This window comes from Nematolebias whitei, chromosome 11 (genome assembly GCF_014905685.2).
Source record: "Nematolebias whitei isolate Nwh7 chromosome 11, NemWhi1, whole genome shotgun sequence".
NCBI classification, from domain to species: Eukaryota; Metazoa; Chordata; class Actinopteri; order Cyprinodontiformes; family Rivulidae; genus Nematolebias; species Nematolebias whitei.
In genome coordinates this window covers 36,731,683-36,746,399 of record NC_056508.1, presented here as the reverse complement: position 1 = coordinate 36,746,399, position 14,717 = coordinate 36,731,683, and the positions used below count along the sequence as shown (strand labels likewise).

At 39.5% G+C, this 14,717-nt stretch overlaps 2 protein-coding genes across 2 annotated transcripts; one reads left to right on the top strand and one right to left on the bottom strand.

Annotated features, from left to right (window-relative positions):
- The first annotated feature begins 931 nt into the window (after positions 1 to 931).
- LOC119417090 (taste receptor type 1 member 1) lies at positions 932 to 6,109 on the top strand. The gene is made up of 6 exons (XM_037684297.1): positions 932 to 1,116; positions 1,187 to 1,475; positions 1,751 to 2,512; positions 3,128 to 3,343; positions 3,432 to 3,552; positions 5,184 to 6,109. Exons 1-6 carry the CDS (start codon positions 932 to 934, stop codon positions 6,107 to 6,109), a joined length of 2,499 nt encoding a protein of 832 aa, XP_037540225.1.
- A 4,425-nt stretch (positions 6,110 to 10,534) lies between these two features.
- Positions 10,535 to 11,042, bottom strand: her12 (hairy-related 12). Its single transcript, XM_037684296.1, has 2 exons — positions 10,968 to 11,042; positions 10,535 to 10,894 (listed from the first exon to the last, which is right to left on the bottom strand). Exons 1-2 carry the CDS (start codon positions 11,040 to 11,042, stop codon positions 10,535 to 10,537), a joined length of 435 nt encoding a protein of 144 aa, XP_037540224.1.
- Between the last annotated feature and the right edge of the window lie 3,675 nt (positions 11,043 to 14,717).

Here is a 14,717-nt window from a genome sequence, read left to right as displayed (position 1 = left end):
AATTGAGTCACTAACAAACACATAAAACTTACAAAGTCTGCATGCATTAGAATGTTTTATTTCATTTTACAGATTTAAAGTGAAATAAAATATTAGGAATTTCAATTTTCTGCTTATATTTTTGTGTATTATTTTTTATCTCATAAATGTATTGTGAGCATGTTTGTATGTAAAACTTGAAATGTCACCATAAAAGTCAATATTATAAAAATGTTTAAATAAAGCCTAATGTTTCTAATAAGATTTTAGTCTTTTCTGATAAAAATTCCCTCAATTAAGATACTGAGTTTTTTTCCCTTAATTAACTGAAATATTTTAGGTTAAAAAAATATATAATCTGGTGTTTCTCATGTCATATGTCTCCAAATCTAATATTTACAATTTACTTTTTTTTATTATTATTAAACCCATGCATGTTCTTATTGTTAAGATGTGATGCTTAAATGTGACTTCTGCCTAGGAATGAACCATTTCTATAGAGTAAAAAGAAAATGTAAAAAAATCTGAGGAGTATCAGAATCTGGCAAAGAAGCAAATAAAATATTCTAAAATTTTAAGTTTTTCATCTACAGGAAGCAAAACATTTTTATTTTAAATCCTCAGTCTCTATTTTCATAATAAACTGATATTTTCTGTAAATTGAAATATACATTTTGTTTCCAATAAAACCCAAATGACAGTAATGAGCCACAAGCTCTTTATTTAAGCATGTGAATCATTTGTCAAGATATTAATTATTTTGCAGCTTTTAACATTTATGCAGCTTATTTGCATGAGGGGGAAACATTCACACAAACAAACTCAATATGCAAAGAAGCTTCTTTGAATCAGCCTTCCCCTGGAAGATGCAAAACCTTCAACCTGTCAGATGAAACTCTTATAAAAAGTCTGCTCCATTCTTTAAGCCCACACTGATCTTTAAGGTCTGAGCATGCTTGGTTCTGTGTTTCTCTTCCTCTGCTGGCTGATGCTGCAACCAGCTGCTGGGGAACTAGATTATACCTCTCAGGGAGAGGGCACGCAGCTGCAGGGTGACTACTCCTTTGCCGGACTGTTTCCTCTTCACTACACTGAGGTTCTGACTAACGACCGGCCTGCTTTGGGTCCATGTGATCAGTAAGTGCACGTCTGTGGAAGTCTACTTTTTAAGTCAAACAGTTAAAACAGTTATGGTGCTTTTTTCCAGAGGCAGATCCAACAAACATGCGTTTCATTTGATGCAAGCCATGAGATTTGCTGTGGAAGAAATCAACAACGACACAGGTCCACAGCCTCTTTTACCGGGAGTGAAGCTGGGCTACCAGATGTATGACATCTGTACTGACCCGGCCAGCGTCTTGGCCACACTGGACCTACTGGAACAGCAGCAACTAAACTCCAGCAGCATTCAAAAAGCAGTGGGTGTGATCGGGCCGGACAGCAGCAGCAAGACTTTTACCCCTGCTGCTTTACTGGGGGCATATCTGATTCCACAGGCAAGAGTTCACACACGAATAAATAAAATAAAATAAACGCAGCACATGATGGGTTGACTTGAACAGGCAAATGTTGGCATGAGAGAACATAATGATGGTTAATATATTTTGAAAAAATTAAATAAGCTAGATTTGAATGGATCTTTCCCTCCTTATTTTTATGTTCATTCATAAAGTTGGTTTTGTGTGTAAAACAATAAAACTTCTATCCTGTATTTGACATCATCATTATTCTTTACAACTGAACCCAAACTTATTGTTTGAATCCTCTGTAGATTTCTTATGAGGCATCAAATGAAATGCTGAGCAACAAGCTCCTCTATCCAGCGTTCTTTCGCACCATTCCCAGTGACAAGAACCAGGTGGCAGCCATGATCCAGCTCCTGGTTCAGTTCAACTGGATGTGGATTGCCCTCTTGGGCAGTGACAATGATTATGGCCTGCAGGGCATGCAGAGCCTGTCGGAGCAAGCGCCACATCATGGCATCTGCATCCCCTACCAGGGAATCATCCCTACAGCCACTGAGGACACAGTTAAGACCATGAGGAACATGGTGGATAACATACTGAAAACAAAAGTGAACACTATTGTTGTGTTTTCCAGCAAGACAAAATTCCACGACTTCCTCCCATTTGTTCTGGAGAGAAACATCACAGATAAGGTGTGGATTGGGACAGAGGATTGGTCACCGTCGACTCTCATATCTCAGATTCCTGGTATTCAAACCATCGGCACTGTGATCGGAGTGGCAGTCAAGGCTGCAGCCATTCCTGGGTTTAAGGATTTTGAAAGAAAGGCTGTCGATGCTTCAGCGCAACACATCAACAACTCCAGTGTTTCCATCAGCAGTGGCAGCAACTGTCTGCAGAGCACAGACTTATACAGCTTGGCCTTAAATAACTTCACCATGGATGAATACGACACCACCTCCTCCTTCAATGTTTATAAGGCAGTGTATGCTCTGGCTCATGCTCTGCATGAAACACTTGGCTGCGATGCTGGAGGGTGCAACAAGAGAAGTGTGCATCCATACGAGGTAAAATGGTGTTTTAGTAGGGATCGATTTCTGCTCACACTCTTAAATACATAACTTATTAGCAAAATATTTTATAAACAACTGATGAATATCAATGAAATTCCCAGACAATCGAGAAGTTCTCAACATCTTTTGAAGATTGCTGCCACAATTAATTGACTTTAGTCAACATAAAATAGATGTAACTTGTTCAGTTTTGCACAAGTTAAGATAAAACTCTGTGTTGTAGTAACTGAGAGTTATCCCATCACATACCATAAATGCTAAAAGTTTAAATGCACAAGATGTTTGCATATAATGCGATGTACATTTCTTCAAAGAATGCTGATGTTATTTATAAACATGGCTTTAAGAGAAAGAAGAAGAATCACTGAGTAGAGTACTGACCGTGCTGTTCTCAATTAGATATTTAAAGTTAAAACAAGGAATTCAAATATGCATAAATCAGAAGTTGACTCCCTAAGTCACACACCACAGGATTTTTTTCAAACAGCTTTTTTATGACCACAGCATAAAAACTCCTGAAATGCTGTTAAATCTTTTGGTTTGGGTGAGCCGCCCCCCTGTTATTCATTTCCTTCCTTTTGTCTTTTTCTTTCTTCCGCTCCATGTCAGCTTCTGCCCTTGCTCAGTCAGGTTCGATTTTCTCTCTACAACTCCTCTGTGTACTTTGACGTGAACGGCGACCCTCCTACAGGATATGATATTGTGTCTTGGATTTGGAGGGGGACGGAGTGGTCTCTCCGAGTGGTGGGCACCTTCACACCAGACCCCATCACCCTCACGGTGGATCCTGAGCTGATTGAGTGGCACGGCAAAGAGAACTCATCAGTGAGACCAACAGAATATCACCCTTTATTGCTGACAGAAAAAAATCAATCCTTACAAAGTCATTTATTGTAACTCTGTCCAGAGGGAGGTGCCCGAGTCCTTCTGCTCTCCACCGTGCCCAGAAGGCTACAAGAAGCTGCTGACGGGGCAACATGCATGCTGCTTCGACTGCCAGCCCTGTCCTTCTGCCACATTCCTCAATAAAAGTGGTAAACGATGATGGCATAAAGAGGAAACTTTAGAAATATTCAAACAAAAACAGAAAGCAATCCGTATAATTCAGATGTGATGTTTGCCTGAGAAAGAGAGATTTGGGCAGATTATTTAACTGAAAATCTCGTCTGTTATCTCAATTTTAAAATGAGAATTGTGGATATCAGCACCAGTGTGGAACAGACATGTTTGTGTAGAAAAACAATGGGGAAAAATTAGATGGCAGGAAGGGCTGAAGGTGCTGGAAGACTGCAAAAATTAAAACCAAAAATCAGTCATTCAGATCAGAAGATAGATTTAATATCTTTTTTTTTTTTATCTTTAGCTTTTCTGCAAATTTGTAAGCAGAACATAGCTAAAGCAAGAGTTTTAAACAAATGGAGAAAAAAATGTTCAAGATATAAATTAAATGTATTTTTAGACACAATGTGTTTATTGGACACTTTAAAGTTAGCACAAATTTTAAGAGTCCAATAAATAACTTGCATGATTGAAGTTTTAAACCACTTGTAATAAATATGATTTAATGACTTTTAGCAGGTGGCATAATTCCAAAAAAAGATAAATTTTTATAAATTTATCTTCTTTTTTAACCTTTTAAAAATGCATTTTGCTCTAAATTTTAGCCAAAATCTTTATGTTTTTAGTCCAGTTTATCATTTAAAGAATCTTTATCGCATTCTAGACCACATGACACAATAAGAATAGTTTTAATAGGTTGTTGAGAGTAATTATATACATTTATCAGGAAAATATATCTCAGCTTTCATTAACGTTAAATATTCTAACAAACATAGAACTAATTTTTCAAATGTTTTTTGAAAATGCACATTAATTATGTCCTGATGCTTGCTCAATAATCCAGGCAGATAAATCTAATTTATCCAGAAGACTGTTTCAGAAGACTTTTAGATAAAAGATGAAACGTTTCAACAAAGAAGAACCCGTCCAGAGGACCTGACTCAACCTTCTCACACGTTCATTAGTTCAAGTTCAAGTTCAAGTTTATTGTAATTTACATCACATGTGGTACATGAAGTGGAACAAAATTGTGTACTCAGGGTCCCAGTTACACCCAAAAATCGCAAAAATATAAAGTATAAAAAGAATCAATACATAAGGATCTAAGATATACACTAAGAAATACGCTAAACGAACACCAAACGGTACGTTAAAATGTCTAAGATATATGCTAAACACTACTATGGTCTGTGGTGAGCAGATGGATATTAATGAATACAGCAGCATAGATAATCAGCAATTAGGGCATAAGATTAAAATATCCAATTTTTATATAAAAGAAAAAAACATCAATCAGCAATTATCATGGCAAGTTTTAGAGGGAAGTTTATTTGTCCTCCTTAGTTACTACTTCCTCATCTGACCCTAGAATTACAGCCTAACCCTACGGTTGTGTGTGAAGATGACCAGCAGGCAGTCCAGAATACCCACACTCTGTTTCCTCATTTCCTCAAACTTATCACTGGAGAGAAATTTTTTTCTTCTACATATTAATGAATACTACAAATGCTTCTGTTTTACTAAATATTGGGCAGATATGAACCATTTAACTCAGAATATTTCTGTTTTTCTACAAGAGACTCTCATTTCTGTTTGTTTTGTTTAGAACCAACAGAATGCCAGCCGTGTCTCCCGGAGCAGTGGGCCCCCCCAACCAGTGACGAGTGTCTGAACAGGACCGTGCTGCTGCTGGACTGGGACAACCCCCTCTCCACTGCCCTGCTCTTCTTTCTGGGCTCCTGCCTTCTCCTGACCTCCAGCACCGCCGTCATCCTTCTGCTCAACCTGAACACACCGGTGGCCAAGTCAGCCGGAGGCCGCACCTGCCTCCTGATGCTGGCAGCCCTGACAGTCGCTGCCTTGAGCACTTTGTGCCACTTCGGCCGGCCCACTCCGCTGGCCTGCATCCTCAAGCAGCCTCTTTTCACCATCAGCTTCTCCGTGTGCCTGGCCTGCATTGCCGTGCGCGCCCTTCAGGTGGTTTGCATTTTCAAGTTTTCATCCAAGCTGCCGCCAGCTTATGAGAGGTGGATAAAAAAGAGTGGTCCTGAGATCACCATCTTTCTGGTGTCGGCCACCATCCTGCTCATTTCTGTGGTCCGTGTGTCCTTGGACACGCCGCGGCCTTCCCAGGATCTTCACTTCTACCCTGACAAGATAGTGTTAGAGTGCAGCAAAACCCTCTCCGTGGGCTCGGGCGCTGAACTTGCATACGTCTCTCTGCTCAGTGTCCTCTGCTTTTCTTTCAGTTACATGGGTAAAGACTTGCCGGCTAACTACAACGAAGCCAAGTGTGTGACGTTCAGCCTCTTGGTGTACATGATCTCCTGGATCAGCTTCTTCACCCTCTACCTCATCAACAGGGAAACGTTCACCATGGCCGCGCAGGTGTTCGCCACGCTCTTCAGCGTTCTGGCCTTCCTCGCCGGGTACTTCCTGCCCAAAATGTACATTATTGTCCTGAGGCCTCAAATGAACACCACTGCTCATTTCCAGAACTGCATTCAAATGTACACCATGAACAGAGAGTGACTGAGTGAGAGGCGTTCTCATACGAGAGTGGTTTGATTTAACTTTTCATCACATCTGACCGAAAAATGTTGATTTGATGTTGGCGTGAATGATTTTGGTGTTATGTGATTCCTGATCCTGTAATCTGTTTTACCTGTGACAGAATGAATGATATGTTTTTTTAAGTTTTAGGCATTAATTATAAAATTGTTTACATTTAAAACATTATAATAATAATAAGGGACAGAAAATATTTATAAAATAAGAGAAAAGAAAATGAGTTAGCTTCCTACAGGGAAGAATGATGTGTTTGTTGTTTGAAACTTTGTTTGCTTTAATTACAAAGTTATGAATAATGAGTAGGGATTACCCGACCAATCAATTTTTATTTCTTTTTTATTTAGTTTATATGGGATTTGCCAATTTGAAACTCAGAATCATCAGGTCAGTGCTTCACAAAAATCCACTCGTGCAGCTCTAACATATTTACAATCTCCCCAAAATCTATAAAATCAAGATGAGGATAGTATTTATTTATTATAATTAACAAAATGGTAAATGGACTGCACTTATATAGCACATTTCTATCTTATCAAGATACTCAAAACTCTTTACACTACAATCTGTGCCCTCATTTACCCATTCCTACAGAACTCTAGTAGATCTCTACAAAGCTAATTTGAATCAGTAGAAATGAATCAGCGCTTTATTATCACATTCAAACACCGATGGGACATACACCGGAGGCAATGAAGGGTTCAGTGTCTTGCCCAGGGACACTTCAGCATGTGATGGAATTGAACCCCCAGTTCTCCCATTGGAGGATGGCTGCTCTAACCACTCAGCCACAGCTGCCCCAAAACATTTCTGTCATTTCAGGTTTATAATTATTTGTAAAGGACAAATTGTTGCTTATAAAGTTTTTTTTTAAGCTTGTTATGAACAATTCATGTTATATACTGTGGTGACAAGTGGCAGCTGGTGACTGAAACGTTTAAGAACTGCAGCGTGACGTAAGGTCGCAAATAGACACATAATTGGTCTGAACCTGTGTGTGTGTGTGTGTGTGTGTGTGTGTGTGTGTTGCTAGAAAGGAGAGATGAAAAGGCCCTTTGTATCTGGGAGGTCAGGACTATTGACCAGTAGATGTGTGAGTAGAGTCCGAGCTTGGCTTTCCCACAGTCAGTCTGTCCGCTCGCAGCCATGCACCCTCGGTCAACAATCGAAGTGTGCCACGGCTGAACAATCAGCAGTTTTATTGGAGGCAGCACAAAGGAAAAGAAAGCAAGGAGCTCTGGGTTTCTGCTTTCACAATTCATTTAGAAACATCTTCAATGTGTTGAATGCAGACATCTTAAGACTCTGACTTTTTTGCAGCAAATTTCCACAGAAACCATCTTAGATCCAAGGTTTTCCTGCAGGTAACTAATCTAAAAAGATACTTTTTTTTCTGTTTGTTATTTTGCAACCTCAGAAATCAGCTTTTAGTTTTGGAGTCTCATTAATTTGCCTAAAACCCGTTACAAATTACACCAGTAGAGTCAAATATTTTGTTTATTTAACAGAAATCTAAAGAAGTTTAGTGTTGCTCAGCCTGAATTAGCTTTAATTAAAGTGTTGTAGCCACGGACAGTGGAGGGTTATTACACTTTTCAGATCTATAATGATTTTATTAATAGCTTTCCTCTGGAAGCCAGCTGTTTTATTACTCCCTGGAGGACTATCCGGAGCTTCAGCTTGTTTTCCCCTGAGCGACTGCAGAGTGAAGCGTGAGATAAGCAGCAGCTCCTGATAAGAGACAAATGGCTCGTCGCTCTCATTCTGCAGGTTTTAATGAGAACGGTTTAATCTCTGCTTGCCACCCGGAGATGCTTCACCTCTGATCTGATTCTAGCCTCAGCCCACCTGAGCCTTGTGGCTTTAATGTGATATTACTACAATATAAAATGAGCAGCAGATTTCCTCCAGGGACATTAGAGAGGACATCCTGAAGAAGCCACCTGATGGAAATCACGAGATGGCACCAGAGGGGATCCTTTAACAATTATTTCAGCTTGTGTAGGAGTGTTCGTTGCTTAAATGTCAGGAGATTTTACTGTTTTATCTTCCAGATCTCTTTATAGACAACCTGTCCTAGAGGAAATGTGCAAAAAGAAATGATCAAAAGCAGCTCACAGTCATCCTGCAGAAGTTTCAGGGAAAGAACGTGAAGCTGTTTCTGTCATGGAATCACTTTTTTGGTTTGCAGTCTCTTAAACTGGGGGTCCCTGCTCCCTGTTTGAGGGGTCTCCAGCAGCAGGACCAGGTGCTACATGAGGCTCAGAGAACCATGTTAGGTTAAGTGTCCAACATGATGCACTCTTGTGGAATCCCTAATCTGAGGGGATTTTTTTTTTAATTTCTTGACTGTGTTGGAAATGTATTTGCACATATATTACCTCACAGTGAGATTATTAAAAATGTGTTTGTGTTGCGTGTTGTTCTCCTCTACATACAGCTAAAGTAAATGTGTTTTTATTTTGTATGTAATGTATAGTTAGCCAAATAAAACAATATAACTACACAAAGTGCTTCATTGCAAGGTGACTTAATCAGGAATAAAATCCAAGCTCATGCAAAATGTGTAAAAACAAATGCAGGGAACAATAGAAACTTGTTTCTGCTTAGATTATTTAATATGACAAAATGTTGGTGCTTAAACATTAGCGTGTGCAGCTAGTTGAAGTTTAGAGCTTGTATTTTTATTTCAGCAATAAGAAGAAAAAACATCTGTACAATGTCTGGAGGTGGTCAGTGTTCTGATTTCCAGTGTTTGGACTTTTTTGTGACTTATGCTGACGTGTCCGCAGGTTTGAAGGGGAATAAAAGTTTCGGTGGTGTTTTAAGATACTTACAGACATTTAAAACAAAATCAACTCTAGTTTTTAGAAACCAGACAGTTTAGGGTTTAAGGCTGCAGAAAAATGATTAACTTAGACACTCGCTAAATTATTTATTTTGAATCTTTCAGCTTAAAGTTATATGTAGGTGTCTCTAGTCCATCTCAGGGACACATAGAGACAAACGAGACAAACAACCATTCACTCTCTCACTCACACCTAGAGACAAGTTACCAATCAACCTAACATGCATGTTTTTGGTATGTGGGAGGAAACTGGAGTACACAGAGAAAACCCACACATGCATGGAAAAAATGTGCAAACTCCACGCAGAAAGGTCCTGGGCCGAGATTTGAACCAGCAACCTTCTTGCTGAGAGGCAGCAGCTCTACCAACTGAGCCGTCTAGAGTTTTTAACTGAAATTCTCTTATGAGAAAGAATGAAGTTTTGAGTCTCAGCTACTAATGCCTCAAATTTTAACTAAATGTCTGCAAGACGGCCCTGTGATGGACTTGCGACCCGTCCAGGGTGTACCCCGCCCCTCGCACAGTGATTGCTGGACATGGGCACCAGCGACCCCCGTGACCCAAAATGGAAGAAGCGGGTAAAGAAAATGGATGGATGGATGGATGGTCTGCAAGACGGCCTGAGATAAAACCTTTTTTTATTGTTTAAGTCACTGAACTGTGGCGGCCATCTTGAATCATGTTGACTCCAAAAGCTAATCAGTTGTCGACATGCACATCCAATGGTTTCTTTCTGAGTTTCATTAAATCTGTCCAGGAGTTCATGAGATATTTTGCTAAAAAAACAGACCAATAAACACACGGAATGTATAATATAATAGAATATATAAAAGTATAATATAAAACAGTATATAAATGTAAGTACTCTGAGCTGCTGTGTATTTTACAGCCCGTTTTTATATTTTTCATATTTTTAACATAACGTGATATTTAAATTGTGTATTGTTGTGGCATTTTATTTATTTATTTCTAAGATCAAGAAAATTTAAATTATAGCCTCACAATGTTAACTCAGAGTTTTTTTTAATTAATATTATTTGTCATTTTTTGTTAATTGTCAAACATTTTTAAAATGACTTTAAAGAGTTAAAACCGACAAGACGATCATCAGTTTCCACATATAAAGTTTTTTAAAAAAAAGCACATTCACTGATTTCCACAGAAACACAAAGAAAAGATTTGTATAATAAGATTTGGCACTGATTAAAAATAAAAAATTGAGAAGGAAAAAAATCTCAACATTGTTTTTTTAGTAAATTACAGCATGACAGACACGTGTCTTTCAAAATAAACTCCACTGGAGTAAACAATCACATAAACTGACAAAACTATATCACTCAAGATGAATCTCCAGCTTTAAACAGAAATAGAAACAAAACAACAACAAAAACAATCAGTCAAAGCTGAGCGCATCACTTTTATGTGTCCATCAATGTGATGAGACAATAAGGACACCCACACTAAAAGAGCAGGCTGGAAATATATTCCTACACAGTGAGGGAGTTAACCTGTCCCTTCAGGTCCCACAAAGTTCATGTCTCTACCAAGGCCTCCAGACAGGACTTCTGTCCTGCTGTGTGGTGGTCCTGATGGTGGAGGAGCTGCTGGTTGTCTGAGCCTGATGGAGAGTCTGGTCCTGCTGCTGCAGAGGACCAACCTCAGAGCTGGAGCGTGCAGACAGGAAATGCACCGAGTCCCTCCAGCAGCGAGAGTAGCTGTGACAGAGGCCCGACTGCAGCTGCTGCCTCAGGAAGCTCACCGTCATCTCCAGGATGTCGGCTTTCTCCAGCTTGGAGTTGGGCTCCTGCTTGTGAAACTCCTTCTCCAGGATGACTTTGAGCTGCTCGATGCAGCTGTTGATGCGATCCCTGCGCATTTTCTCCACAATGGGTTTTCTTAACTGTGGAAAAGAAGCCATAGGGGTAAGACAAATAACAGATCACACATAACAGAAGTCTTAAAAACATCTTTACACCCACTTTGATGGTGTCTTTCTCTGCCATCCTTATGTGGTGCACAGAGGAGAAGCCGTTTGGACAGGGGGGCATGTCTGCCTCTGTCAGCTCTGATGTCTCTGGAGGAGCTGCTTCTCATTTTATACTGCCTCATTAGCATAACAAAGCCATGTGGCTCAGGCCGGGCTGGGGTTCCCACACTCGGACCGCTGGGACTCCCAGGACAACAATAAAGGACACGTCAATAAATCAGGGAATGTCTCTGAGCTCGGTATGTTTCCCAAGATAAGCAACAGGTAATTAACAACATATCTATGGGTCATCTAGGATTTCGTGGCCAGATTGAGATTTTTCAAACTGAACATTAACCAAAAAGATATAAATATGTAAAAGTAAGCACAATATTATAGAGTCAGGACAATAATATGTCATGGCTCTGGAAAAAAAAAACATATTTTGGACATGATTTTATTTTATTTTTTTTTAATTTCTTGCAATCTTTTACCCTGACAAAATTATGATAAATGAAGAAATGAAACATAATTAAAAACAGAAGAAGGGAATTGAATCTAAATACATATTAATTTCTCAAACGTCTGAGCAAATTACACTGTAAAAAATGATGGTTCAGATTTTCTGAAGTGAAGTTCTGTGGGAAAGTTATGAACAAACACTATCTTACCTGTTGCAGATAGTTCTTTGAAGAGCCTCAGCTTTGTGGAAAACAAACACTTAAGTCTGACAGGACTGACAGGATAATAATTCGTCCCAGTGAGGACAAAACCAAATAAAATATAATAATTTATAAACTCTTATACTGTTGACAGTTGTACATATGATTATTCCAGTAGAAATGGGCCCAGGCCACAAATACTGATAGAATTCTATATAAATAATGGTGATAATATTAAATTAAACTCTGTTTCTCCAGTTGAGGTCTTGTTCCCACATATCTACAACAGGTAAGATATTAAATGTTCATAACCTTTTCAAAGAACCCCACTTCAAAATATCTGAAGTATCACTTTAACTTCAGATTATTTAACTTTCTAAAAGGTTTATAATTTTTAATTACTGTTCAGCGGCTGTCGAGAAGCTCTGCAAGCATCCACTAATAACAAGGTCTTGCCTGACTGTGCTCGCGGGCCTGAACTGAGACAAATTAAGCTAATGACAAGAGGAGTGGGCCAGGCAGAGGGTTTCAGAGGGTCTTCATCACTGCCTGGTCCCAGATGTGAGGTCGACCTGGAGGATGTGGGTAGTCCTGTCTGCCTCCCCTGTTTCCCATCAGTCCACAGCATCAGCGTGGATGAGCTGCAAAAGCTCCTTCAGGAATGTTAATTTGAAATCTGACGCAGGACAAATAGAAACTTTGTGTCCCGATCCATCTGGGGAAAATCAAGTCAGCGTCAAGCTTCTGGCACAGAGGACTCCTCTGGCCCAGTGTTTCCATCTGAGCTGGCGTCAAATCAAAAAGACTTAAATAAATGCCTTTTTATGGATTTGAGCCATTCCACCTTTTATTAACAATGGTGCCTAAAACATTTGATTTTTAGTTGCAGAATTATTGAATTAATTGTGTAAACAGTGATCTGAAAACCTGCTAATCTGATGTGTGAAAGGAATAAATTTACAAACCTGATTTAAAACACTTGAACTGCAACAAAGGTGACAGGCATTCATGTGTGTCTGATGGTTTGTTTGTAGTGTTAGCAAAATATCTCACAAGCCAGTGAGCAGATTTTATGGATACTCTCAGATAGTTGAATCATTGAATGAACATCTACAAATAATTAGCTTTTAGAGCTGACCCCAGTCAAGATGGCGGTCACAGCTTAGTAACCTTTACAAACACAAACGTGGCTGTAAAAAGCCAGTTTTACAGATGATGAGCTAAACTGTGATGTGGTAGTATCTGAGAATCACACCAGACACAAACTCTGAGAGCTCACACATCTAAATGCCTTGATCGTGCTTGATGTCATTTACATCCATAAATTCATCACTTCTCAGCACTGGACAAGTTAAATTTTAAACTCTGGCATGAAAGTTTGGCTGGATGAAGACTCATATTAGGCTTCGTGAAGTTTGAGCATTTTAATGCCTACAATTTCACTAAAGTACCTGCATCACATGTATTACACAAGCAGCCTAACAAATATGAAATATAAATATAAACTGCATTAGTTTCAATTCAATTCAGTTCGATTCAGTTTATTTATTTATACAGCGCCAAGTCACAACAGAAGTCGTCTCAGGGCACTGAACAGAAACATTCGTATATAAAATAATAATTTAATACAATTTATCTGAGGAGCAGACTGCTTTGAATTTAACTCCAACGCAGAACTCATCTTGAGCAAGCACGAAGGCGACAGTGGAAAGGAAAAACTCCTCACACTCCTGCAGTCATTTTATCATTCGAAACGTGACTGCCTTTCTGCTCCGGCACGTTTGTGCTCTTCACACCTGACGTGTTTGCATTAATTCATGCCTCCTCCAAAAGTTTGTGTGCACGCCACTGTTTCTGGAGGTCTTTGTCTAAAAGTGTGTGGGAAGATGAGTTCCCCTCCCACCCACTGCCCGCCCGGGAGCTGTGAATTCCTGCCATAAAGTCTCGTCCATCTCTGAGACCCGCGGCGATGCGGAGCTGCTACCCATCAGCCATCGCTCTGTGAGTGTGGTATCTCTCGTTTCCCACACTCTGCGTCCATTCACTGGCCCCAACGTGGGGACAATAGAAGTGTGTCTTGTTACACATCACATTAGCTACGGTGTTTGATCTCCTGTTGAAGAGCAGGGAGGGGGAGAGGAGGGGGAGAGGAGGGGGAGAGGAGGGGGGGTGCAGCTTCAGCCAGACCATCTGGCCTGGCAAACTAGACCCTGAGAAAGTCTGTGGCATCCCACGTTCTGCACAACCTCCACACACACGAGGAGTTGTGAAAGACTTTAGGAGCACGTGAGACATAATGCTCACCACATCCGAGGAAACACCTGTTCAACAACAAAGTCAGACAAGATGGGATGTTGATGATCCACATGTATCCAGTACAGCACTGTGAAAAAGTTTTAATCCATCTTTAACTTCTTTAAACAATGTTGGCCTTGTAGGTCTTTTAAAGCCCCCCCCCCCTTCTTATTTTCTGTCCAGTTTTTGTACCTGGACATGATATGCACTTAAAAATGAGCACAAAAGCAATAAAGACACATCACATCCACAGCAGATGAACAGTACTGTCAAGTTTTTAGGAAATGATGCATACGAGCTGAAAGATGCACCATCCTTTAGCTGATCACCTTTTGTATGCCACACTTTCAGCTGATCATTTGAATCTCCTTGTTGGTGCTAAATTGTTATTTTCTGCCTGTCAAACTCCGGTTTTTGTTTGTTTTTTAATAAGCTTACTGTAACTACTGAATTTAAAACAGATTGTATCTCTGTGAAGGGCTACAAGAAATAAAGTTTCAGTCTTCAATTCAACTGTGTTTATTTATTTATTTGTTTATGCTAATGTGTTATTTATGAGTTCTGGCTCGTTCTACGACTTTTTACATTTCGTTTGCATCAAAATTAAAAAATACAACATAATCAAAACTGAAAATTAGTTACAACACAGCCTAAAAATAAAAATTATCTGAAAGACCTTCTAGATACTTTTCAAGACCACTTCAAAAGATTATAGAAAAAAGTCGGGGTCCTTAGAAAAATAATATTAAGAAATGAGGGTTGACTCGAAACTTTTGCACATCATTGTATATTTCTTTAAC

What these genes read in the sequence shown, in the direction of transcription:
- LOC119417090 (XM_037684297.1), top strand. Translation starts at nt 932, where the DNA reads ATGCTTGGTTCTGTGTTTCTCTTCCTCTGCTGGCTGATGCTGCAACCA. An exon ending in GGGCATATCTGATTCCACAG is followed by an intron (nt 1,476 to 1,750) that starts GCAAGAGTTCAC and finishes AATCCTCTGTAG; the next exon opens with ATTTCTTATGAGGCATCAAA. An exon ending in ACGGCAAAGAGAACTCATCA is followed by an intron (nt 3,344 to 3,431) that starts GTGAGACCAACA and finishes GTCCAGAGGGAG; the next exon opens with GTGCCCGAGTCCTTCTGCTC.
- her12 (XM_037684296.1), bottom strand. Translation starts at nt 11,042, where the DNA reads ATGCCCCCCTGTCCAAACGGCTTCTCCTCTGTGCACCACATAAGGATG. An exon ending in AAGACACCATCAAAGTGGGT is followed by an intron (nt 10,895 to 10,967) that starts GTAAAGATGTTT and finishes TCTTTTCCACAG; the next exon opens with TTAAGAAAACCCATTGTGGA.